Source organism: Bos mutus, chromosome 28 (genome assembly GCF_027580195.1).
Source record: "Bos mutus isolate GX-2022 chromosome 28, NWIPB_WYAK_1.1, whole genome shotgun sequence".
NCBI lineage: Eukaryota > Metazoa > Chordata > Mammalia > Artiodactyla > Bovidae > Bos > Bos mutus.
Window position 1 is genome coordinate 41,571,110 of NC_091644.1, and position 26,839 is coordinate 41,597,948.

At 40.8% G+C, this 26,839-nt stretch overlaps 2 protein-coding genes across 3 annotated transcripts; one reads left to right on the plus strand and one right to left on the minus strand.

Moving 5' to 3' along the window:
- Positions 1 to 1,831: 1,831 nt before the first annotated feature.
- Positions 1,832 to 14,919, minus strand: SPRTN (SprT-like N-terminal domain). Of its 2 annotated transcripts, XM_005891161.3 has the most exons (6): positions 14,773 to 14,919; positions 14,307 to 14,701; positions 12,976 to 13,075; positions 8,845 to 8,973; positions 5,266 to 5,533; positions 1,832 to 4,112 (listed from the first exon to the last, which is right to left on the minus strand). In XM_005891161.3, exons 2-6 carry the CDS (start codon positions 14,525 to 14,527, stop codon positions 3,367 to 3,369), a joined length of 1,464 nt encoding a protein of 487 aa, XP_005891223.1. In that variant the 5' UTR covers positions 14,528 to 14,701; positions 14,773 to 14,919; the 3' UTR covers positions 1,832 to 3,366. The 2 variants fall into 2 exon arrangements, with proteins under 2 accessions (XP_005891223.1, XP_005891224.1); XM_005891162.3 differs by lacking the exon at positions 14,773 to 14,919 and having other exon boundaries at positions 13,763 to 14,448.
- A 48-nt stretch (positions 14,920 to 14,967) lies between these two features.
- On the plus strand, positions 14,968 to 19,592 carry EXOC8 (exocyst complex component 8). Its single transcript, XM_005891163.3, has one exon. It carries the CDS (start codon positions 15,123 to 15,125, stop codon positions 17,298 to 17,300), a length of 2,178 nt encoding a protein of 725 aa, XP_005891225.1. The 5' UTR covers positions 14,968 to 15,122; the 3' UTR covers positions 17,301 to 19,592.
- The last annotated feature ends 7,247 nt before the right edge of the window (positions 19,593 to 26,839 follow it).

Genomic DNA, 26,839 nt, shown 5'->3' on the forward strand with positions numbered 1-26,839 from the left:
ACTCATTTCAGTTCAGTTCAGTTGCTCAGTCGTGTCGGACTCTTTGTCACCCCATGAATTGCAGCACAAGAGGCCTCCCTGTCCATCACCAACTCCTGGAATCCACCCAAACCCATGTACTTTGAGTTGGTGATGCCATCCAGCCATCTCATCCTCTGTCGTCCCCTTCTCCTCCTGCCCTCAATCCCTTCCAGCATCAGAGTCTTTTCCAATGAGTCAACTCTTTGCATGAGGTGGCCAAAGTACTGGAGTTTCAGCTTTACCATCATTCCTTCCAAAGAAATCCCAGGGCTGATCTCCTTCAGAATGGACTGGTTGCATCTCCTTGTAGTCCAAGAGACTCTCAAGAGTCTTCTCCAACACCACAGTTCAAAAGCATCAATTCTTCGGTGCTCAGCCTTCTTCACAGTCCAACTCTCACATCCACACATGACCACAGGAAAAACCATAGCCTTGACTAGACGGACCTTTGTTGGCAAAGTAATGTCTCTGCTTTTGAATATCTAGGTTGGTCATAACTTTCCTTCCAAGGAGTAAGCGTCTTTTAATTTCATTGCTAGTGATATGCTACTAGTCAACAACAAATACAACAAATTTCCAAAAAGGCATCAATAATCTCAAGGATAAAAAAACAACAGGAACCCACTGCCCCTCAATAAGGATTAACTGCAAAGAGCTCAGCTTCTTTTCAAGGCAGCCCAGTGAGGAGATCCTGCAGGTATCCCAGGTATAGGATCCCAGCTGGGTACTAAGTCTGAGGAAAGTTACAGCTCCTGCTTCTTTCACTGTGACGTTCTTATTTAAAACTCCCATAAACTTTGGAAAGAAATAAAATCTCAGAGCTTTTGGACCATGGGGTAAAGTGTGCTTCCCTTCTCTCCTTCCCCATTTCTTCAAATGAAGGGCAATAACATTTAAAAGTTGACCCCTGATTTTTTAAAAGTGAAAAACCAACAGAACGTAAAACTGATTTTTTTTCCCTAATATAAAACAGCAGATTTGGGAGTATCAGAATTCTTAGATATTGACGTCTTAATTCCAAATTTTAAATTAACTTCAACTTTCTTGCCAGTTAACATATTCCCATCATGCCTTAAAACTGACCAATTCTTATTTTACAACCTAAATTATTTCTGGAAGCCATCTTCTCTCCATCCCAGCCATTGCCCTTCCCCCCTCTTGCCACCCCCACCCCCACCGTGAACCCCTCAAAACACTTCTCAGATGTTCTTGGCTGGTGTATAAGCCTTCCCGATCCCCATAGCCCCACCCCAACGTGAATCAACAGATGTGTATTAACAAGGACCATACAAACGATTTAAGTGGAGAATGCAATAGATGGGTTTTTCAGCCTCAAAGGTTTACTTGAATCTGTCCTATCTGCAGTCTTTCTCCTACCAGTTCACCCATCACATTTTACTCTGTTCATCTGGAAGAGCTCAGTTCTCCTAGTAGAATGTGCTGGGCTGCTGCCAGACCTTAGTGTTCCTTCTCTCTGGAAGGCCCTTTCTCTCCATCCTGCTCTGGACTAACTTGACGTGCCCTAGAACACCCAACTTTGGTATAGAGTTTGTCTCCTCCATCTCCTGAAGCCCTGGGCTGGGCTGATTGTCCTTTCCAGTTCCCACAGCACTTAACTATTTTGAAATTAATCTGCTTTTGTTTCACTCCCTGATAGGTTGTACTACTCCTTGAGGCCATGGGTGGGCTATCATATACTTCATAGAACCAGAGCTTTGTATGGTTTTGGCACACAAAAAAATGTTTCCTAAACATAATTTGTTAAATGATCTTGTATGAGTATAAATGTATATATTCAACATAATACACATTTTAAGTCATTTATAAATATTTATTAAATACTATGGTTTAACTTCATGCTTCAGAAGAATCAAAACTCATAAACACTCACTGAGATAGGCTAAAAATGAAAAGGACAGAACAATAATGTCTCATACATTGCTGGTAGGTAAACTGGCAGGATTTACTGAAGCTAAACAGAAGCTGGTGACCTGGTGACCCTGCATTTCCAGTCTGGGGATATGCTCAACAGAAACGAATAAGAATGTTCTTAGCAGCTCTGTTCACCAATGGCCAGCCCTGAACAGATGATGCCAATGTTCATTAATATTAGAATGATAAATTGGCATATTCATACAAGCAGTACAGAGCAATGAAAAGAAGGAACTTCTGCTACCCAAAGCAACAAAGATACGACTTCATGAAGTTCAAAAACTAACGAGGTGACAGATGAAAACAGTGGTTACTTGGGGGCTGTGGGTTTTGACTACAAGAGACGCCCATGAGGACACCTTCTAGGGTAACTTCTAGTGATCACATAGAGGGGAGCCCAGCTGCACCTATGTATGTAAAAGTCATGTTGCAACAAAGAAAAAGAAAAAACTTATGAACTAAGGCCTTGAAAATATGCCAACAGGCTGGCGTTATAGCCATGAGACAACAAAGTAAATTTCATCAAACTATCTTTGTCCCTTTGTTGTAACATAAAAAAGAATGTTTTTTAAAAGAAATACTTGGCGTAGGCAAAATGGTATTCCTAAATGGTTTCAACTTTGGCTTAAGGTTCATAATACTGTTTCCAGATGATGTTTCACTTGTACATAAACTAGGCAACTTTGTTATGTTAGCATCTAAAATTTTGAGAAAACAGCTAAGCTCTGGCCTACAGAATTACAGTAGCTATTTGTTACTAGCGATATTCCAAAAGAAATTTATTTTACTATACTTATCTATAAGTAGATACTATAAGTATCAATATATAGAATACATATCTATATAATATTTACTATAAATATCTATTTACTATAAAATCTGCCACCTTTTAGTGAAACAGAAAAATAAAAATCTTTATAATACAGAAAATGTTAAAATTTGGAAGAAAAAAACCCAAAAACCTTGAGTACCCTAAAACAACTAGTTTGTAATTTTGGTCAATATGTCTGACACTATGGATACTGGCAGTTCTGGGAATGAATTTTAATATTAATAATGAAATACTCAATCTAACCAAATACCTGACAGAATTCCTCACTGAATGTTTTAAGGAAAATAAATAAAAAGATTAACAGATTTAAATACTTTTAAAAGCCAGAAAGAAGTATCTAAAAATTATACATGAATGCATCCAGAAGAAATTCTGGGCTCCAGTGTACATAAAACAAGAGTATAGCACCTCTAGGCAAAATACTTTTTAATTACAATCTCATATGTTTATATAAAGTAGAACATTTAATATTGATGAACTAGATTATAGCCTGCAAATCTTATTAATCAGGAATTCCTGAGTGTAGTAGTGAGGCAATAAAGGTGGACATTGGAGGCCCGTTCATTTTTCAGAGATTTTTTTCAGCTTTTGACTTGGGTGCTATCACGTTCAAGGCACCAGTCCAAGTGCTCATTAATCTGTGTCTCCGAAACCTCGTCCTGACACACGGGACAGTGCACCACCCTGCTCTGACCGGATGCACCGCTGGGACTCTGCGCTGCAGCTGGAGGATGCGAACTACTCGTCACATCACCACCACCACTCTGCGCTTGCTCCTTCTTGATAAAAAAGAGGTCAAAAAAAGTCTTGTCTTCTATCCTGGGTCGTTTACTTGGGAGTTTACCTTCAGGCCCACCTGCATCCTGGGGCACAGTGACATATGTCGATTCCATGGCTTTTAAGGAATTTCTTAGAGATGTCCTAGAAGATGTAACCCTCCTTTGAGAACCGGCAGAGACCGACTTTGTAGTGCTGTCGCCCACTGTGAGGCTCTTCACTGGAGACCCACTCACACTTCTGAAAGCCTTGCTGCTGGCAACGGACACTTTAGAGAAGTAGTTGCTTAAGACATTCTGATGGCTGGTACTGAGAACAGGGGATGCTACGGAAGTCTTTTTACTTGGACCATTCTGTTCAAATTTCACCTCAGTTTTAGAATGAGGTCTCAGGGCATTTGCTGAATGGTCTTGACTTAAAGGCTCTTGGCTTTCATTAATAGCATGTGAAGTGATACATTTCCCAGATGAAAAATTGCTGGTTTCCCCTAGGACATAACCTTTCCCGGTAAAGGGGATTAACAGCTGTTTCTCCCCTCTGTTCGGTTTGTCTGCAAAAGAAGCAAGATTTTTCCTTGATTCAAAATTTATACCATAACAAGTATTAAGCTAATGGACAGTTTTTCCAAATGAAGAAATACTGTTTTGTTCTAACTTAGAACTATACTGTAATTCTCTATTAACAGGAGGACAACCTTCAGCAGTCAGACAGCTCTGATATCAAGAACACATAAAGGACAAAAACACCCTCTCTTCAAAACAAAACACCATCTCATACTTAGATAAGCATTTCTATCATGCAAATATCAATAGCACAATAACTTTTATCAAGAAAACCATGTCCCAGATGGGGAAAATCTGCTACTGCATTATCTTCCCAGCTCACAAAACAGGATATAATCTTTCGACATAAATTCTTCTATAGTTTCTCAACTTAGTAAACGTTTCAGATTTGAGAAAGCTTATGTCCATGAATCCTTATCACATCCAATCAACAACTTCCCAAGGGAAGAAACATTAACTTTAGTAACCTGGTTACCCCTTCAAAGGGCAGTAACTATGAACTGCCGAGCAAAGGGGTAAATCTTGAAGTGTTAGCATATACGTGCCATATCCTTTTCCCATTCTTCTAATGAAAATACATGCATCAACAGAAGTTGCTTGGATGGACTCCAACTGATAGGAAGGGGTGTAGCTAGGACTTACATTCCGGGCATTGTTATTTGAATTACTGTTTTTACCTTGACAATCTTTTTTTTGCCTTCTGTTTCCTAATGACCCAGTGAGTCAGGAGAGGGAAAGGGACTTTACCCTTAAATTTTAGCAGTGGAAACTATTCCCACTTTTTCTCACAAATATATAGAGCAAAATATATTTTTCTACCACTGTTTTATGGACAATGGGATTTTTTTCCACTTTAAGTCCACACTTGAAAACATCTACACAAGAAACACTCTTTAAGCTTTATCTTTTTCTTTTCTTCAAAAAATGTTTGTGTCTTCAAAAAAGGGTTTTATGTCTAACAAGAGAAAAATAATTAAAAAAAAATTAAAATGGGCTTCAGTTGAAACCAAGTTTCTTGTTTTGCCTTTTTCTCTTTTGAATAAATTAATTTAAGCTTTATCTTAATGCCAGTTCTCTGAAGTGTCCTTCAGAGAACTAGCCACGGTAGTGGAAAAGCAGGAAGACTATAAGCAGACTTACCTTTATTCTCTGCTTCTGATACTGGCTGCTTTCTCAGTTTTGTCTTTCCTTTGCCCTTTTTTGAGTAGTTCTCTGGTTCCTTGATTTTGATGTAAGTGCCTCCACAGGTTTTCTGGTGTTCAGCCCACCAGTAGTCATGGGCGGAGGGTGCCCTGTTGGTGGCACGCTTCACATAGCCGTAATACGGCTTACTGTTCTGACACGGCCCGTTGCAGCGCCACCAGTGTCGACGGTACTCGTCTACCTCTTCATGGAAAGTATGGTACACCTGGGCCGAGACACAGTTCTTAGCATTAAGTAGGCGAGTTAACAATTTTAAGAAAATATATGTAATAAATAAGCAGCCACAACTTTTTTAAAACTTTCCAACTTCTCAAGGGTTTTCTGAAGTTATGTTTTGGGAAAGATAGTAACTATATTTAGCTTCTCTTCAAAAGTTCATTTTAATGGGAATTAGCAGATTCCCATAATTTAGTGCTACATAACCTATGTAAAGATAGAAAAATGTGAGACTAGAAGACAAATTTAAAAAAACAAAAAGCTTCTATACATGGTACAAGTCTTAGGAACCCACTTTCTAAATGATGAAAAACTAGGATAAAGATTTTATAGAATGTCATAATCAGTAAGTGTTCCCACTGCTTAGGTTGAAATTTCCCCTATAGGTAACCATACCAAAGGACTCCGGAGGACTCTTCCCTATCAACTCTGGGCCCACACACAAGCACCTGGTCTCAGGCTGCCTCTGCCAAATCCATTCTCCACATTCGCCCAGCTCTGCTCATTTCCTCACAACAAGCTTTCTGGGGTACCACTGTATCTGTTTATAGGTGAAAAGCTCTCCAGGGTTTGAATGTTCTCATCCTTGTATCCGTAGTGGTTATTACCAGCTTGGCATAAGGAAGGTGCTCAGTAAGTGTTTGGTGATTGAGTGAATGAGAAACTTCACTGAGACAAATTCTCTTTAAATGTGCTTTTCAGTACTTAAACAGGATCCCTCTGTTTCACGCTCTAGATGAACTCTTACTTATAACCTAAGCAGCAGACAGACAGAGAAGAGTTCAGGCTGAAAGGAAGGTGAGCCCTCCCACATGGTGGCACTGAGGCTGGCACGGCACCATTTTACAAATGATACTTCCAAATGACTGAGGAACTTTTCCTCCTGTCCTCTCAGTGGAACGTTATTAGTTATATAAGGTAAGGAGCAACAGCAGCATATGAGGTTTGTTTTTTTTAAGCTCTTAATAAATTCCCCTTGTGGGAAACAATACTAAGCTTTTTGTAACTCTACAGATAGTTTTATATTCACTATCTCTCTACTATAAGCAAACAAATTCTATTATTTGGCAAGCATGCAAGCAATGCAAATTATAGTAAGTGCAGAAGAGACTGTGAGGACAGAGGTTTGGGAACAAGGAGGCTTTTAAGACCCTGCCTTCTCTCTTATGTTGAGAACACTTCGCCTAGTAATTCAGTGGTAAAAAAGACAGGGAATTGGATCTATTCTGATTCCAACTTCTGTAATTTCTATAGCCTGGGGCTGTAACTTTAACAATGTAGTTAACTAAAAACTGTCCTCAATGTGGATGCCCCATGGAGTCTGCTATAACAGAATGTAACCTGGGAAAGCAAGAGCTGTCTACCTGATAAAAACCTCCTGAATTCTCTTCCAACTGAACAACAGGAAGTACACTAGAATTTTGCTTAAAGTGTGAAAGTCTTTTATGCTAGCAACTGCATAATTCCTTTGCTAATCTGGATTTTATGTGACTGTGTTAAAGCAAGCCACTTATTTGATGTTAAAGGACCTTAGTCCAGTAATGAAGTGAGCTCTCTAGAAAATTAAACTGACAGCTAGAAAATAATATATGGAGGGTGAGTACTCTCCCTTTCCATCACACTGGCTTTTACTGCTTTTTAAAATAAGGAAATTTCTAAACACTAAACACACCAAGGCATTTAATCTCTGTAGGAATTAATATTTGTTTTGGTTCAGTTAAATTCAGTACTTGCTAAGTGATCTAACCAGTCCATTCTAAAGGAGATCAGTCCTGGGTGTTCACTGGAAGGACTGATGCTAAAGCTGAAACTCCAATACTTTGGCCACCTCATGCAAAGAGTTGACTCGTTGGAAAAGACTGATGCTGGGAGGGATTCGGGCCAGGAGGAGAAGGGGACAACAGAGGATGAGATGGCTGGATGGCATCACCGACTCAATGGACATGAGTTTGGGTGAACTCCGGGGAGTTGGTGATGGACAGGGAGGCGGGGCCACTCCAGTACTCTTGCCTGGAAAATCCCATGGATGGAGGAGCCTGGTGGGCTGCAGACCATGGGGTCGCTAAGAGTCGGACACGACTGAGAGACTTCCCTTTCACTTTTCACTTTCATGCATTGGAGAAGGAAATGGCAACCCACTCCAGTGTTCTTGCCTGGAGAATCCCAGGGACGGGGGAGGCTGGTGGGCTGCCGTCTATGGGGTCGCACAGAGTCGGACACGACTGAAGCGACTTGGCGGCGGCGGCGGCAGCAGCAGCAGCAGCAGCAAAGAGGCTTGGCGTTCTGTGATTCACGGGGTAGCAAAGAGTCGGACACAACTGAGCAACTGAACTGAACTGAAGTGCTTGTAGAGGCACTATGTCACACATCTTGTGCAGGTGTGTATAAAGACACACAGGTGTGTATAGATAGGTAAGAGCCACCCTATTGGGGTATGAAAGCAGAATATAACATTGTAAAAGGCTACATATCTGCTGAGGAGGTTAAAAGGAGGGAGAAGTTATATCCCACTGTAAAGATGAAGATCATTTTGACAGAAAATAGAAGAGGCACATTTTAGGGAGAGACTATATGAGGAAAGGCAGAGATGAAAAGTTCCGTTAGAAACATAGGCAGGGGAGTTGTGGAAAGTAAAAAAAAAAAGGAACAGTAAGGTTACTGGATAAATGAATGTATAATAACAAAGACAACTAATATTTAATTAGTACCCAAACTGCACTAAAATGTTTTTGGTTGCGTTTTCTCTAGCCCTCACAAGGATCCAGTAGCCTAAGAATTGTTATCATCCTCCTTTTAGTGCGAGTAAACCAAAGCATGGAAGAGTTTAAGTAGGTCCCACCATCAGTGGCGCCAGCATCGGGAAGTAGGCAACCTGACTCTTCCTGCTTTCTGACCCCAGGCTCTCCCACCTCCCACATTATGCAGAAATGCAAGTCACAGACTTCTGATGAAGGGAGTAACATATAATAGCAGCAGAATATAGGACAGATTGAAGGAAGAGACAATGAGGAAACGTAATTAGGAGATGTTAGTAATAGTCCAGAAGAGAGGTACTCAGGCCTGCAATAACTCTGCACAAGCTGCTCCCAGAGGTTAGAGATCTCAGGGATGTCACTAGAACTGCTGTCTTCTACTATGGGGTCCCAGATAAGCCGGTCTGCTTCTCTGGGCCCCTCATTTGCCCTGGGAAATCCTCAAACACAGTATTTGTTTCTACCCAGTTCTCTATTTTTAATTAAATCCCAAGAAATACTGAATAAATAACTACTAAATATGATAAATGTGTGTGGCTTTATATACCGTTATATTGGCTCCTGTCAGGCGATTGATGCGATGCATATGCTTACAAAACTCTGGACCATGCCCTTCCCGATCTTTATCATTATTAGTGACAAATAAATAGGCATGTATCATTTCATGCAAGAGGGTCTGAAACAAAAAACAATCACATTAATTTGTTATGGTGCTTCTGAAAATAAAAATGCATTTTCTGACTCTACCTGGAGTCTTAACCTTCTTTGGATCACAGGCTCCTTTCACATACTGACAGAAGTCATGAACCATCTTTCTAGAAAAATTATATAAGCACACATTCCCAAAACTTCGCATATAATATCCAAAGTCCTGTAGATCACAGGTTAATTCCCTGTTCAAAGGAAGCCTTTTTAATTGTTAACCAAAATCCAGTAGAAAAGACTGATAAATTCAGCTACATGAAAATTTTAAAATTCTGTATGGGGAAAAAAATGTTATCAGTAAAGTGAAAAAAACAAACTCAGGAAAATATATGTGCAACTATCTCACAGGCTATTAACTCCTAAATTATAAAGCACTCCTAAAAATCAACAGGAAAATGATCAACAATCTGATTTTAAAATAGGCAAATGTCATGGACAGATCACAGAAGATGAAATATAAATGATCTATAAACATATGAAAAAATGCTCAACTTCATTCGTAAAAACAGATATGTGAGTTATTAGATAAGTATATAACTTCTTGCTTATTGAGACTGGTAAAACTAAAGTTTGACTCTATTAGTAAAGCTAAGGGAAAATAAGCATTCCCATATATCACTGATTGTTGTTGCTGTTGTTTAGTCAGGAAGTCATGTCTCACTCTTTGCAACCCCATGGACCACAGCCCGCCATGCTCCACTGTCTGTAGGATTTCCCAGGCAAGAATACTAGAGTGGCTTGCCATTTCCTCCTCCAGGGGATCTTCCCAACCCCAGTTGAACCCCAGTTTTTTGCACTGACAAGCAGATTCTTTACCAAAATCTGGTAGATTTAGCCAGATTTAGCCAGAATCTGGCTCAGTAGCCACCAGGGATCACTGGTAGGAATGCAAAATAGTACAACCCTTGTGGAAAATTTGGTAACATCTAACATATTTACAAACACATTTATTGTTAGACTCAGCAACACCTAGACTAAAATGAAAGGCCACGTGTGTGAGGTATTTCATTGTGGCACTGCTTACGATAGTGAAAGAGTGCAAACAATGTTCAGTAATAGGGGCCTCATTGAAAGAACTATGGCACAGCCACATAATGGAATTCTATGTAGCCATAAAAAAGAATGAAAAGTATCTCTATGAAATGATATGGAGGAGGCTATAGAATGTATTGTTTTAACAGAAAAAGGCAAGGTACAGAAGAGTGTACTCAGCATTTTATATAAGAAGTATGCTATGTGGTGGGGAGTAGATAAGAGTGGATATAAATACTGGCCAAAGAGAATGATAGGAAAAAAACTAACAACAGTATCCTTTATAGGTGAAAAGGTCAGAATAGAGGCATGGGGGAGACCAAGATTTCTCTGTGTATAGTCTTCTGTAGTTTGAGGACTTTAAATCATGTAAAATTTTAAAACAAACAATAAAACTTACTGCTCATTCCATACCAAGGATGGAATAATTTAGGTATAAAGTTTACAAAAGCATTTATAGCTGATATTTCATAATCTATTCTAAAAAAAGTGAAAATCATAAAGGTCCTCAAAAGCATAGCTTTTTTCATAATCCTCCATAATTTTTTTTTAAATTTTCATCAGAAACACTAGATTGGCATTAATGAATTTTAGTTGTATAGAATTATATGAATAAAGAAATGCAAGAATCAAACATTTACCAATTCTCATCTTTTCAAGACAATGCCACTCTATTGAGACTCAAATTTAAAGGTCATTCTACATTTCAGATGTTTTTCAACATTCTAAAATAATAACTATTCTCATTAAAGAGAAACAACTTAGGTTCCTAATTTTTGGTTCAATTCAAACACATCTTAAAAATGGTACATGGCATTTTACTGAACATTTCCATTTTTATTTATCTACCATTTCCCACATTTAGGCTCTATCTATACATCATTGTCCCCAAACACCTCAATTTCCCACCACTGTAATATAAATGGTCAAAAACAACTACTTCTAGACCTAAATATGCCATAAGCCTAGTGGCCTCACTTTTGTCCACAGCATACCCATTCCTTCTGCCAAAAGTAGTCTCCTCTACTATGTCTACATGTCAGAATTCAATTCTGTCCTGTTAGGCTCGCCTCCTGGAGAAGGAAATGACAACCCACTCGTGTTCTTGCCTGGGAAATCCCATGGACAGAGGAGCCTGGAGGGCTGCAGTCACAAAGAGTTGGACATGACTTAGCAACTGAACAACAACAAACATCAAAAGCAAATTCTAGAATAACTAGATTAGTCTGGCACACAGTAGGTACTCAACACAGTGAGTGGTAGGCGTGCTGATGTTAGTAGTAATGAAATCCAGATCTGTAAAACTTTTCTTTACCTCCTTAACCAGTTAAAGTTTTTTCCTTTTCTGAATTCTATTCATTATAATTTAGGAAGCTACTTCAAATACAGACCAGTCCCTCTATTCTTCCTCCATCCATCTTATTCCTGATTTTACATTATAACTTTCTGCCAACAGCAAATGCTCACTTGAAGCATTACCACATAGTTCCCATTTTCTTCTTGCCTATTACCTTAAGAAAAAAATCATTCATGTGTTATTTAAGCCAACATTGTTTATGCAACAAATTCAGTTTTCAATTAGGGCTGTTCCAATTAGGGCTCCTTGTAAGGTTGATTTGGTTAATCATATTGTTTAATTTTTTTAAATGCTTTACTGTTTTTTTCCTGCTTCTTCACTGAATTACTAACTCAGTTGTGTTTTTATCTACAACTATGACTGTAGATTGCTTATTTCTCTTATTCATTTCTGCTGATTGATGCTTCATGTTTAAAGCTTAAACCTATGCTATTACTTTTACGGTCATTATGTGTCTGTATTTAATAGGTTATTTTATCATTTTAAAATGTCTCCCTTTTTTCTAGTAAAACTTCTTCCCTTAAAATCTTTATATTAATACTAGATAGCCGTAACAATTTTCTGTTGTCTAATATTTGGAAGATATGCTTTTTCTCATCCTTTTATATTTAACATATATGTGTCTTTGTTTTAATCACATCTCGGTTAATGTCATATGCCATTCCATGTCTTTAACTGGAATGTTTAGTCCATTTACATTTAATATAATAGCTGATATTGTTTTTATGTCCACCTTTCTATTTCATCTGGGTTTTGACCCTTTATTAGTTTCTTTTTTTATTGAGTATTTCTGTTGTACGACTTTAACATTTAGTAGTGTTTAAAAAAAAATTGTGATTACAAAAAAGTAACAAAAAATGTACCATCTTAACTATTTTAAGTGTACAGTTCAGTGGTGCTAAGTACATTCACATTGTTGTGAAACCCACTACTTTTTGTTATCCTTACACAACATATTTCCAGGCATATTTTAACTTATTTCCCATCCAACCTCTACCACCTATGCTCTCTTGTGCATACATTTCAAGTGATACAACTGAGGCAAGATAACTCACACCAGATATATCTTGAGGATTTCCAGGCAACTACTGGACTCAACTAAACACAGCTGAGGGCTCCTACTGCTTCATTCAGCTATTAGAAGTGATCACCATCTCTAGATATGAAGTGTGCCCTCACAGTGGTTTGTTCTGCCAGCTCAGCTATATGTCATGGGAGGACACCATGGTGGCTGAACAGAAGAGAATCAAAATTTGTGTGTCTCAATAAAAAGATCTGGATCTTAACTTTCTGGCTGCTTCTAAACCAACTACTTTGTCTATCTGAACCTTATTTATAAAAATAAGGATAACACATACTGAACATAAACAGGATTGTTGTAAAAATCAAAGTAGCTAACATACCTGAAAGCCTCCAACTTTGAAACACTGTAAGAATATAAGGTAATCATTATTTGCCCCACAATAAAAGTTTGCAGTGAGGGAAAACTGATTTTCCCCCCACATGTACAGGTTAATTTACAGCAGTCTAATAATAACTGTTTCTAAATTACTGAGCTAAGAATCAGGTTTATGCAAAGAATACCTCCACAAGATCTTTTCTTGGTCTCAGCTTTAAAAGGGGTTCACTGAGACGGATGGAACACATTCCACCCCTCCCTTCATAGCTGCATATCCCAGCACACCTGGAAAACAACCACCACAAAAATTGTTAATCACCAAATATACACAAAAGGAAAATAGAAACGAAAGCGCAAAATCCTTATTCACTGTTCTTGGACAGTTCAGACTGAGAGAACTCTATGAAGGATAGCTTTCTTGAGAGTATACCCACTCTGTTGGGAGATACTTGTATTTCATCCGAGTAGTGGCTTCCCTTACCCTTACCAGGCTATAACAGCTTGAAGAAGATAATCCTATTTTGCTGCTCCCTGTCTCCTCCCTACAAGCTATGCTCAATCAGTTATAGTGGTAATAGCAGGCCAGATCTCCATTAGCATATGTCCAAAATTATAATGGAATCCTATATGAAAGAGATCGATACTTTAAACACACAACTTTGTATCAGATCTTCTCTCTTATTTTAGATGCTTTGATATCAATTCAAAAACAAGTAGTGGTACACAACGACTTCTTAGACTTACTTGTTAACTCCGTTCATATACCGGGTACATTATCTCAAATCAGAATTTCTCAAACCTGGAGTGTCAGAAAGGGATCCTTTTAAAGGCATCCCTTTAGATCCCCTGGATCCAGAAATATGAGAAGATGAGCCCCTTCCCCACTCTGACTCCCGAGCTCACTGCTAAGTACACCAACACAGTGTGTCCCTGGCACTCTCTCTTGGGGCAGATTCTGGCTGTTTCTCTTACCTGGGTCCTAAAGCACACCCATAAGACAAATCAGATAAGCGTTAACTCGCTTTTTAGTAACCGTTAAGGGCCTTTGGACTGTGCTGTGTGCTTAGTCGCTCAGCTGTGTCCGACTCTGAGACCCCACGGACTGTATGTAGCCCTCCAGGCTCCTCTGTCCATGGGATTCTCCAGGCAAGAATACTGGAATGGGTTGCCATGCCCTCCTCCATGGGATCTTCCCGACCTAGGGATCAAACACAGGTCTCCCAGGTCTCAGGCGGATTCTTTAACGTCTGAGCCACCAGGGAAGCCCTTTCTAGTGAAGTGAGATTCAAAGAAACACACTTTTCTCTCACTGCGCCCCTTACAAGTCAAACCGTCGCGGGATGGGCCACGGGCTTTCTTAAAGTCGTTTAAGGTGAGAAGGGAAGGGGCTGGAAGGAAGATAATCCCTGTGGGGCCGCCTGCCCCAAATCCAGAGCCGGAGCTAACGCCGCCGGGACCGCGAGGGGAGACAGAAGGGCCGCCGGCGGCCCCGTCCCCAGCAGGGCTCGGGACTCACAGCGTCATCCGCACGCTCCACTTCACCTCGACCGCCTCCAGTTGGCCCCAGAAGAAACGGTCGTTGAACAGAACAAACAGGCCCTGTAAGTCAGGGGTAGGGTCCACCAACTCCCAAGACGCGTCCACCAGAGACAGGGGCTCCTGGGCGGGTTCGCGCTCCGAGACCTGCAAGTTCCACTCCTCCTGAAGCTGTAGTGCCAAAACCAGGTCCTCATCCATGGCTGCCGAGGTACAGAAGGGGTAACTCCACGTCCTGGGGGGTCTGAGGGCCCAGTCGCGCGCCTAGGAGATACCGGCTGTCTGGTCAGTTCGCCGATCTCGCGAGACTCAGGGAAAACGGGCTCGAGAACGAGAGCTTAGCTTGTTCCAAACGCCGAAGTCAAGATTCTGGGCCTTAAAAAAAAAAAGAACTCAGCATGACACCACCTAGTAGGCTCAAAACTAGGGTTGAAGGTTTCAGATACCTGGTTACCGTCCTCACGGTTCACGAATAACGTCAAACACCAACGACACACTCCGCCCAGGCGTAGCACCTCGTAGTACGTACATCGCTCTGCCCCGCGCTCCACTCACTTCCGCTGTAGCTTCTCCAGCGTAGGAGTCCTAGGCCTCTGAAGTTCCTGCGCAGGCGCATCGCCGGCACTCGGCCTCTTGCGCAGGCGCAGTGACTGAAGTTCAGACCGGGCGCAGGCGTATTCGTCTCTCTTCCATCCTGCTTCCTTAGCCCTGGAGTTTGTCCCGGCTTGGGTGGGCCTCCACAGCGGCGGCACCGGCCACGGCGGTAGTGACAGGGGCTGCGTGAGTCCGGGCGGCAATGGCGATGGCTATGTCAGACAGTGGGGCTAGCCGTCTGAGGCGGCAGCTCGAGTCGGGCGGCTTCGAGGCGCGGCTGTACGTGAAGCAGCTCTCACAGCAGTCGGACGGGGACCGGGACTTGCAGGAGCACCGACAGCGCATCCAGGCGCTGGCGGAGGAGACGGCGCAGAACCTGAAGCGCAACGTCTACCAGAACTACCGGCAGTTCATAGAGACGGCCCGTGAGATCTCCTACCTGGAGAGCGAGATGTATCAGCTCAGCCACCTGCTGACGGAGCAGAAGAGCAGCCTGGAGAGCATCCCGCTTACCCTGCTGCCTGCTGCCGCTGCCGCGGGCGCCGCCGCCGCCTCTGGAGGGGAGGAAGGAGGAGGTGGCGCGGGGGGCCGTGACCAGCTCCGGGGCCAGACCGGCTTTTTCCCCAGCCCCGGGGGCGCCTCCCGGGACGGTTCTGGGCCAGGCGAGGAAGGAAAGCAGCGAACCCTCACCACCCTGCTTGAGAAGGTGGAAGGCTGCAGGCACCTGCTGGAGACGCCGGGACAGTACCTAGTGTACAATGGTGACCTGGTGGAATACGAGGCGGACCACATGGCCCAGCTGCAGCGGGTGCACGGCTTTCTCATGAACGATTGTTTGCTGGTGGCCACCTGGCTGCCACAGCGGCGGGGAATGTATCGCTACAACGCCCTTTATCCCCTGGATGGTTTGGCTGTGGTCAATGTCAAGGACAACCCACCCATGAAGGACATGTTCAAGCTGTTAATGTTTCCCGAGAGCCGTATTTTTCAGGCAGAAAATGCAAAAATCAAACGGGAGTGGCTGGAAGTGCTGGAGGAAACCAAGAGGGCCCTCAGTGAAAAAAGACGCAGGGAACAGGAGGAGGCAGCGGCCCCTCGAGGGCCACCCCAAGTGACCCCCAAGGCCAGTAACCCGTTTGAGGACGAAGACGATGACGAACCAACTGTTCCCGAGATAGAAGAAGAGAAGGTGGACCTCTCAATGGAATGGATCCAAGAATTGCCTGAAGACCTGGATGTCTGTATTGCCCAGAGGGACTTTGAAGGTGCCGTTGACCTCCTGGATAAATTGAACCATTACCTAGAAGACAAGCCCAGCCCACCTCCTGTGAAAGAACTAAGGGCGAGAGTGGATGAGCGTGTCCGCCAGCTCACCGAGGTACTAGTTTTTGAACTCTCCCCGGATCGGTCCCTGAGAGGTGGTCCCAAGGCGACCCGCAGGGCAGTTTCTCAACTAATCCGGCTTGGCCAGTGCACGAAGGCTTGTGAGCTGTTTTTGAGAAACAGGGCGGCAGCTGTACACACTGCAATACGCCAGCTTCGCATTGAAGGGGCCACCTTACTCTACATTCATAAGCTGTGCCACGTCTTCTTTACCAGCCTTCTGGAGACGGCCAGGGAATTTGAGACCGACTTTGCAGGCACCGACAGTGGCTGCTACTCTGCCTTTGTCGTCTGGGCGAGGTCAGCCATGGGCATGTTCGTGGATGCTTTCAGCAAGCAGGTGTTCGACAGTAAGGAGAGCCTCTCCACGGCAGCCGAGTGCGTCAGAGTGGCGAAGGAGCATTGTCAACAGCTGGGCGACATCGGACTCGACCTCACCTTCATCGTCCACGCCCTTCTGGTGAAAGACATCCAAGGAGCCTTGCATAGTTACAAAGAAATCATCATCGAAGCCACTAAGCATCGCAACTCAGAGGAGATGTGGAGGAGGATGAATTTGATGACTCCGGAGGCCCTGGGGAAACTCAAAGAGGAAATGAAGAGCTGCGGGGTGAGTAACTTTGAGCAATACACGGGGGATGACTGCTGGGTGAACCTGAGTTACACGGTGGTTGCGTTCACCAAGCAGACCATGGGCTTCTTAGAAGAGGCACTGAAGCTGTATTTCCCAGAGCTGCACATGGTGCTTTTGGAGAGCCTGGTGGAGATCATTCTGGTTGCTGTTCAGCATGTGGATTACAGCCTTCGGTGTGAGCAAGATCCAGAGAAGAAGGCTTTTATCAGACAGAATGCATCTTTTCTGTATGAAACAGTCCTCCCCGTGGTGGAAAAAAGGTTTGAGGAGGGTGTGGGGAAACCTGCCAAGCAACTCCAGGACCTGAGAAATGCCTCCAGACTGATTCGAGTGAATCCCGAAAGTACAACGTCAGTGGTCTGACACCTGGACCTGTTTATGTGTAGCCGTATAGATTGCTTATATATTATTTATATTTATATTAAGTTGTATTAGCATATTCTTTATACTCTCAAACACATCTTAAAAATAAAAGATGCTCTCTCAGATAGAAATGCAAAATCAAAAGAAAAGAAAAAAAAATGTTAAGCCCATACAACAAAAACAGTGGAATTACTAAAATAACTAATATGCCTTCCTTTTAAGTTATGCTAACTCTCTAGTGAATATATTGTCACAGTATAGCGTTTCAGCTTATCCTTTGACTCAACACACTTGCTCACAGTATAGATTATGCGGCGCAGATAGAACAGTACCTGTAAATACACAGAGTATGTGGCGAAAGTCTCCCAGTTCACTGAAATGTTAGGTTTCTGAAAGGATACAGTGCCATATAAAACACCCTGCTTCATATTCTTCTGGACCATAAAATGTGTTTGAACAATTTGGGGGAGAGGAAGGAGTTGAGAAAATTGGCTTTAGGGTAAACTTTGGTCAACAGAATTCCTTCATGAACGTAGCTAGTGTGTGGAGTCTAATACTCCAGTCCTTACAGTTCTCAAGAAGAAGCTTTTGTAAACACAGTTTAGCAAGCATTTACAACCTGATTTAAATGGTTCATTAGTTGTAGCTGCTAGTTAGCAGCTTGATAACACTTGATTTGGGTGCATTTACTTGAAAATCTAAAGAACTGTGTTAAAAAAATTTTTGTACATATTTCTGAGTTGTCTGAAGTTCAGCTGGAGCTTTTTTCCTTGTCATGTTAAGAATAATAAAGATAACAAGACACATTGTTAAGATAACCCACTTTTAGTGTGGGTTACATAAAGTGACTCAGACTTCATGCAAATGAGAGAAAAGTTTTCATTGAAATACTTACTTGGATTTCAGGGTCTGAGTGGTTAGGAAATTAGGGAAAATCATATGCAGACCCCATAGCATTCTCAAGTGTGACTGCTTTGAGCAGAGATTTGTTTTTTTGTGGCTAAGAGGGAAACAGAAAAGTGCCCATTAAACTATTGTATCTATTGTATATTGATTATATGGCCTTCCTCATACTTGGAGAGAAACTGCTAAGACCTGTTTTCCCTCAGCTTCTAGTTATCATTCTTGTCCATAAGTGTCATTTCTGATGTCAGTGACTTCAAAAGGTCATTTCTTTTATCTGAATGAAAATAGTGGTATTAAGACTGTGGAAATTATGTAAAACCTGAAATAGTTTCTAATAGCAGCTGAGGGTTGTAAAGCTCCTTGACGTTAATTACGCATATGCCAGACAAACCTCTTATTTTCTGTTTAGCTGTGCATATTTAAAAGGTTGAAAATCATTTCTTTGACTAAATTTTTTCACATAACATTAGCATTTTCTAGATAATAACTATGACTGGATATTTCAGTTGATCAAAAACAGTTGTAACCTGCCTTTTGTTTTTTTTAAAATCACTGGAAACTTGAATTTGATAAAAATTTTATGCCACTTGAAGTTTCTAAAATAATATTGTATGAAACATGTATTGTGTAAATATTTGATGCTGGGTTCATGAAATGATACTTCTGAAATCAAAACTTCTCTTACGGCATGAAGTTGCAGAAACCTCAGTGTGTATACTCAGATATTCAAATGGTTGCCTCCATAGAATTGTCTGCTTTTTAAAACTGGAAGTACAGAATGTTCTTCTGGTAAAAGTTGTGTGTTCCTCAAAGTTGTAGCTGGAGGAAGTATGCTGTTGGAGAATCAGTTAGCTGATTGATTGAAGAGCGTCAATGTTGTAACGTGCCTTGTGCCAAGACAAGGCAATTTCACTGCATTCCTCCAAGTGGGGTCAGAGCTCTAGTTCTTGTTTAATTAGACTCCAAAACAAGGTCTAAAAATTGAATGCAGTTAGAGATTGCCCCCAATTCTAGTACATACTGTATTATACCACTTACATGTTGATTGCCTTTTCTCAATTGCTTCAAACATAACACTGTCACTTGAGCTTGAAATCAGACTTGAATGAATTAATTACTGTTGAAAAAAGACGCCCTGTGGAATTAAGTCTCTTTTTGATTAAAGCCTCATTTCACTTAAGTGCTGAAAACTCATTTATTTTTGTTTCAAATACTACCTGTAGTTGTTATCAGCACTAGTATTCTGCAGCTTGCTTTCCTGGGATTGGGAATTCAGGACTTGACATGTAGTATAAAATCAGTATGTGTATGTTTTGCTTATTGGTATGCTGTGATCTGAGGGAATCTGAAATGTCTTACCAAAATAAAGCTTACATTTTTTTCTTACACTGGGTAAAATTGATTGATGTTACATTGTTATATATTCATTTCTTTAATGATTTAATATTCTTATGTTCATGTTACTAAAATGTTTTAAATGCCTAGGTTTTTATGTTTTGTTTTTCTATATGGGGATAATAGGTACAAAACCATTAGCTAATTTAAGTAAGTGGTCTGCTACTATCAGAACTGTGAATTGTCAAATCGCACATTTTTAGGATTCCCCTGAATGGGAGTCAGATATACATAATATGAATTTACTCAAAGTGGGTTTTGTAGCTTCTGCACATCTTTAAATGAAGAAAGTATAATGTGGGCTATATGACCTAAGAACTTGGGTCACAAATGACAAAAATCTCCTTTTTAAAAAAAATAATACGTGGATACTGCAGGAACTATCACATATAATTGACTTAACAGTATTTATCAAGTAACAAGTATTTGTTAAGTATTAAGTATTTATCAAATACTGTGCCTCACATTGACTAAAATATGGGGTGGGGAGGACAGGATAAAGTTAAGTGTGTTTTCTCTTAATGTGTTTAAAAACTGAAGAAAATAGAGAATAAAAACATTGAAACAATAAATTAGTAAATTAAAGGCAAAATTGTTGCAAGCTAAATTAAGCAAAATTAATTTGAATAATTGCAAACTGTTAAAAAAAGACTGAAAAACCTGTCTGTTGTAGTTTAAGTGCCATGGGAGTGCTAAGAAGGAAGAGTGCAGTGTTATTCTGAGGAGTCTGGAAAGGCCTCGTGGAGTCGTTGGCTTTAGAGTCGGTCCTGGAAGGGACAAGGTTTAGGTGTGCAAGGAAGATGGGCATGCAAGCATGAACAGAGACGGGCATGCAAGCATGAACAGAGACACACAGCGGACAGTCCTGTGAAGTAACGTGCCACCGCCATTGCAGACGGGCTAGATTCAAGGTGAGGAAAGCTGTGTCTGTAATTCACCCCTACTAACATCCCTGCAGAAGGTATGGAGTAAGAAGTCCACATCATCACGCCCGGACCCCTAGTGACCCTCCTCAGCAGAGGTGCCACCGCGTAAGAGTTTCTCCTAATGTTTTCCCCAGAAATTGGAGCATGCGGCACCTACTGTTTATCTTGCTCTCACGTGAGTGTTACCAGTTCAGTGCTTCTCAGATCTCAGTGCAGCTCTCCAGGTTGGGCTTTTCTGCGACTGAACAGCACTCTGTCACATGAATGGGTCTGTCAGGCTTGTGCATTTTCTGAGTACTGTGCTGTCTTCAGGGTATTTTCAGAATTACCAGAAATCCTGGAAAAAGCTCCCTGGGCATGTATCTTTGCTTACTTGTGTGATTATGTCTTAGGAAAGATTTATCGAAATTGCTCAGCCAAACCATACATTTTAAATTTAGGTAAAACTTGTCAGATTGCTGGTCAGGCAGCTCGCACCATTGTACCTTCTCAGCAGTGTGGGAGAACACCTGCTTCCCCAAATGTCACTATTTACTCACTACTTTTCGTCGTTCACTGTTTAATAAGATGATTCTGATTAGTAATAACATTTATTCTTTACTAATCTGTGAAAAATCTTACTGTGTTTTCTTTGTAATTTTTATGAGTGAGTTTCAGCAACCTTGTATATCTGTCTTTCTTAAGCTCTGTAAATGTCTTTTGCCATTCTTTTCTTTGATGATCTTTGTATTATGATTTTGTAGTTTATAGTATAGTGAAGAAATTAATTTTCATGTATACTGTGTTACAGATTTCCCCCTAGTTTGTCATTTATTCATCTATGTATTCATTCATGTATTTATTTTCAGAGTATAGTAAATGTTAATTTCTTATGAAGCCACATTTATCTGAGTTTTTTTCTGTGTGATTTGTAAGGTTTCTATTAGGTTTTGAAAGGCCTTACCCACTTTCAGATTCCAAAAACATTCATGCTTTTCTTTTAGTAATTATATTTTAATACTTGAAATTTTGCTCCATCTATCATTTGTTTTAGAGTGAAGAATGATGTAAGAATCCCATTTCCTCACAAATAATTAGCAAATTGTTGCAGTAATTTTGAATCATCCTTCTTTTCCCCCCACTTACCTGAAATGCTATTTTAATAACATATTACATTTATTAGATGTGGATCTGAGTATACTTTTAGGCTCTATATTCTGTTTTACTGATACAGTAAATTCACTTAATAAGTCAGTTAATAGCACTGATTTCTGTGCTATTAACAATCTTAATTGTAGATTTATAATTTGACAAAAAAGAATTTAACTGGTCTCATTCTTTTGCTGTTTCAGTTTTTTTCTAAGTATTCTCACATATTTATTATCCAATTTTAAGTAATTTAATAACATTCCTTATCATCCTGCCAAACAGTTGGCATTTTCATTGAAATAATCTCAAATGTAATTTAGGGAAGTCTGACATCTTTATAATTTTGAATCTTCCTATTTTTTATTTATTTATTTTATTCCTATTTTATTTATGCAAGGGTACTTTTATATCTCAGTAGCATTTTCAAATTTTCTTCAAGTAGATCTTGTACATTTGTTGGTGAATTTATTCCTTGGTACTTCATCTGTTAATACTTTTGTGAATGAATCCATTATGTTTTCTGATTGTAAGAAATGTACTGATTTTAGTTTCCTGGGGTTTCTTTTTTAGAGTTTTCCAGTGTGTAATCATATCACCCAAGATGTGATTCTAAAGATAATTTTGCCTCTTAAATTTTTATACATCTTATGTAGTTCTCTTAATATCCTGTATTAAATTGAACACCTAAAACTATATTAAATCATAGTTTTTGCTTGATGTTAATATAAAGGAATTAGGAATTATAGTAGATACGTATCTACTGAAAGTTTTTTTTTCCTGTTGTTCTCAAAGCATGATGTTGGCTTTTGGTCATTATGTTAAGGAAGTGATCATGTATTTCAGTGAACTAAGAGTTGCGGATTTTAATTTTTTAATGTCAAGAATGCATGTTGAATTATCAAATGAATCTCAGCATCTATTTAGAGTTTTTTTCTCCTTTTTCATATTAATTTGGTAAGTTTTTAGGAAGGATTTCCTAGCACTGAATCATACTTCACTCTATGAATTAATTCTATCCTGTTGTAACATAATTCTTTTAATATACTGCCTGATTCTAGTGAATATATCATTAGCATTTTTGCATTGATATCCAATGCTCACGTCATTCATGAGGTGAGTGCAGCATGATAATAATGATGGTGACATAATGAGACACATCCCCATTCCTTTTGATTCCTGAACAATAAGAATGAAAAATCATACAGTGTGACACAGTGAAGTGACATGTGAAGTGTGTCACTTCAAGTATGAGCCTCCCTAAGCTGCTGGGACGGTCAGAGCTCTTAAAAGGAGTAAAGGATCCCATTGAATCTCATCCCCATTTCCAACTGTGTCAGCAATATACAGGATATGTAAATATATGCATGTTAAAAACATTATATATTGAGAAACAGATATGTTTCATTTAGCACAGAATATTTGCATTTCATTTTTTTGCCATCAACTTGCCTAGAGCAGTGTTGGGCATAACATTAATGATAAAAGCTTAGTAAATAAATGCTATTGAGTGCATTCTTTAATAACTAATGACAGTTATAATTTATGAGGTTTCTAGTTTGCACAACCTTTTGTTACATGCTTGATCTCATTTGATCCTGACAATAACCTAGAAAATAGGTATCATTATACTGCTTGTACCGATGACTTAGGGATAGCCAGACACCTGGCCGAGGTGTTTCCCCACTGAGTGGCGGGCCATGCTCAAGACCAGGTCCCGGGCCCAGTTTTTTCATTCTGTCATGAACCAGACCATTACTTATAACAGAATCATTTCAAATTTGTATTTCTAAGTAAACTTTCGAAGACAAAATTATTTGAGGCATGTGTCTGAATCAATAAGAATGACAATATTTGTGTGAAAAAAATTCAAGTATGACAAGCAATGTGTGAACCTGCCTTTGGAGGACCATTGATCAACAATTACTATGTTCCAGGCTGTGTGGTAAGCCCCCTTAACAGATGATTTATTCTTCACATCAGTCTATGAAGGAATTTCAATTTTTTGAAGTTAAATAATTGGCAAGTAATCCACTCTACAAGGGGTTCCCTAACTAAGTGGGACTTGAACTCAGAGGACATTCCTCTAAGCTCTAAGTCAGAGGGCCCTGACTTTTTTGGCACCAGGGACTGTCTTCATGGAAGACAATTCCATGGACTAGAGTAGGGGCGTGGGGTAGCAGAGATGGTTTGGGAATGATTCAAGCTCGTTACATTTATTAAGCAGTTTATTTATTACATTGTGATATATAACGAAATAATTACACAACTCACTGTCATGCGGAATCAGTGCATCACTGCCTCAGCTCTACCTCCGATCGTCAGACATTAGATTCTCGTAAGACACATGCAACCTAGATCCCTCTCATGTGCAGTTTACAGTAGGGTCCGAGCTCCTATTAGAATCTAATGCCACCGCGAATCTGACAGGAGGCAGGATGCAGGCAGTAATGTGAGTAACGGGGAGCGACAGTGACAGGTGAAGAAGCTTCAGTTGCTCACCTGCCACTCATCCCCTACTATGCAGCCCAGTTCCTAAGAGGCCGGACCAGTACTGCTCTGTGGCCCAGGGGTTGGGGACCCCTGCGCTAAGTCATTGAGCTGTGTGATTGGATTCTGTCTGATGTTGACATCTCACCAGGATAGGTTGCCCTTTTTCCAAAGGCTTATCTGTACACATTTTGGGTACTCTGTTAAAATTATAGGTACTCCGTTATGTCAGAGGATATTTTTTTAACTTCCTTCAAAGAATTAAGTTGCAGGTTTGAGTTAATGAGATAGTTACAATAAGACTATTTCCACTAATCACAAAATGTACATTGTTAAGTTCTGAGTGAAAGAAAGTGAAGTCGCTCAGTCGTGTCCAACTCTTTGGGACCCCATGGACTGTAGCCTACAAGGCTCCTCCGTCCTTGGGATTTTCCAGGCAAGAGTACTGGAGTGGGTTGCCATTCCCTTCTCCAGGGGATCTTCCCAACCCAGGGATCGAACCCAGGTCTCCTGCACTATAAGCAGACGCTTGACCATCTGAGCCACCAAGGAAGTCCAAAAAGGTTGTAGGGGCACTCGTCCCTAGAGGAGGACTGGTCTTCAGTTAAGGGTATACGAGTAGCTGTGCTCCCCTGCTAGAACCTCCAAACAAGCTCTCAAGTTCTGAGTAAGAGTGATATTAAACAGTCTCAGACACACAGAAACTGTCTTGAGGATTAAAATGCTTGTGACTGCTCCCTGCAGAGGTGAGGGAAGCTCCTAAGCCACTGGGTAGGTGTCATTTAAGTAGGAAAGAGCTTCCCTTGTAGCTCAGTTGGTAAAGAAGCTGCCTGCAATATAGGAGAAGAAGAAGTGAAGTCGCTCAGTCATGTGTGACTCTTTGTGACCCCATGGACTGTAGCCTACCAGGCTCCTCCATCCATAGGATTTTCCAGGCAAGAGTATTGGAGTGGGTTGCCATTTCCTTCTCCAGGGGATCTTCCTGACCCAGGGATTGAACCCAGGTCTCCTGCATTGCTGGTAGATGCTTTACCATCTGAGCCACAATACCTTCTCAATACAGGAGACCTGGGTTCAATTCCTGGGCAGGAAAATCCCTTGGAGAAGGAAATGGCAACCCACTCTAGTATTCTCGGCTGGAGAATCCCATGGACAGAGGAGCCTGGCGGGCTACAGTCAATGGGGTCTCAAAGAGCCGGACACGACTTAGGGACTAAACCTCCAAGTAGGAAAGTTGCAGGAAAAGAGCTGTATTTCTCATGTCACACTTCATTAGTTTTGCCTGATAAGTTGATTTCAGACTATTATACCAGCTAAACATATGAAGCAAAGTTACATAAGCCAAGCCAGAATTAATAATTACCATAAACTGATTCACTGGATAATTTGAAATTACAGAATTATTCCAGGGCTTCCCAGGTGTCTCAGTGGGTGAGGAATTTGCCTGTAACACAGGAGACACAGGAGACGCGGGTTCAATCCCTGTATTGGGAAGATCCCCCAGAGGAGGGCAAACCCACTCCAGTATTCTTGCCTGGAGAATCTCACGGACAGAGAGGCCTAGTGGGCTACAGTCCTAGGGTCACAAAGAGTCGGACACGACTGAGCAACTGAGTACGCATGCACGAGCCCTTTAACCTAGCAATAATACACTTCTTTGCCTACTTTCTGAAGCAGATTTACCCATTAAACAAATGTATGTGATTTATGAACTTTTTAAAATTTTTAATTGGAGGATAATTGCCTTAAATTGTTGTGTTGTTTTCTGCCATACATCAACATGAACCAATCACCATAGGCTTTTAGGATTGGAACCCTGAAAGTCAAAGAAAAACCAGAAATAAGAGAGGCTGTCAAGGGACAGAAGCTGAGGATGGACTCATCATAAACCATAGATGAAGGGGATTTGTGGTTGCTAGTTCCTCCAGTGAACAGCCAGAAGCAAATGCCAAGTCTTTCACTGAGGATATAAAATTCTCAAATAGTCTGTAACTTTTTTATATACAGTGTTCAGTCCTCAAATAAAAATAGTGAGATCTATGAAAGAGATTGTTTGATTAAAATGAAAGAGAAACAATAAACAATAGAAACAGACTTAACAGAGGATCCAGATAAAAGAGTTATCAGGCACAACTTTAATATGTTCTCAGAAATAAGTGACAAAATTCAGTTTCTCAGAACCGGAAATGAAAAAGCCAACACACAAAATAATGAAATGGAGAGCCTAGAGCTGTAACTCAAAACCTGAAATTGATAACCAATAGATTGAGTTAAGAGAAAATCAGATGCAGCATTATTGAACTGGAAGATAGGTTAAAGTGAAAGAAGGTGAAGTTGCTCAGTCGTGTCCGACTCTGCGACCCTGTGGACTGTAGCCTACCAGGCCCCTCTGTCCATGGGATTCTCCAGGCAAGAATACTGGAATGGATTTCCGTTCCCTTTTCCAGGGGATCTTCCTGACCCAGGGATCAAACCCAGGTCTCCTACACTTTAAGGCAGATGCCTTACCCTCTGAGCCACCAGGGAAGACAGATTAGAAGAAGGTATTGTGGCTCAGACAGTAAAGCGTCTACCCGCAATGTGGGAGACCTGGGTTCAATCCCTGGGTCAGGAAGATCCCCTGGAGAAGGAAATGGCAACCCACTCGAGTACTCTTGCCTGGAAAATCCCATGGATGGAGAAGCCTGGTAGGCTACA

Coding starts and splice junctions, on each gene's coding strand:
- SPRTN (XM_005891161.3), bottom strand. CDS start 14,527: ATGGATGAGGACCTGGTTTTGGCACTACAGCTTCAGGAGGAGTGGAAC. Junction 13,076..14,306: donor TGGAGCGTGCGGATGACGCT/GTGAGTCCCGAG, acceptor GTTGTTTTCCAG/GTGTGCTGGGATATGCAGCT. Junction 4,113..5,265: donor ATCAGAAGCAGAGAATAAAG/GTAAGTCTGCTT, acceptor CTTCTTTTGCAG/ACAAACCGAACAGAGGGGAG.
- EXOC8 (XM_005891163.3), top strand. CDS start 15,123: ATGGCGATGGCTATGTCAGACAGTGGGGCTAGCCGTCTGAGGCGGCAG.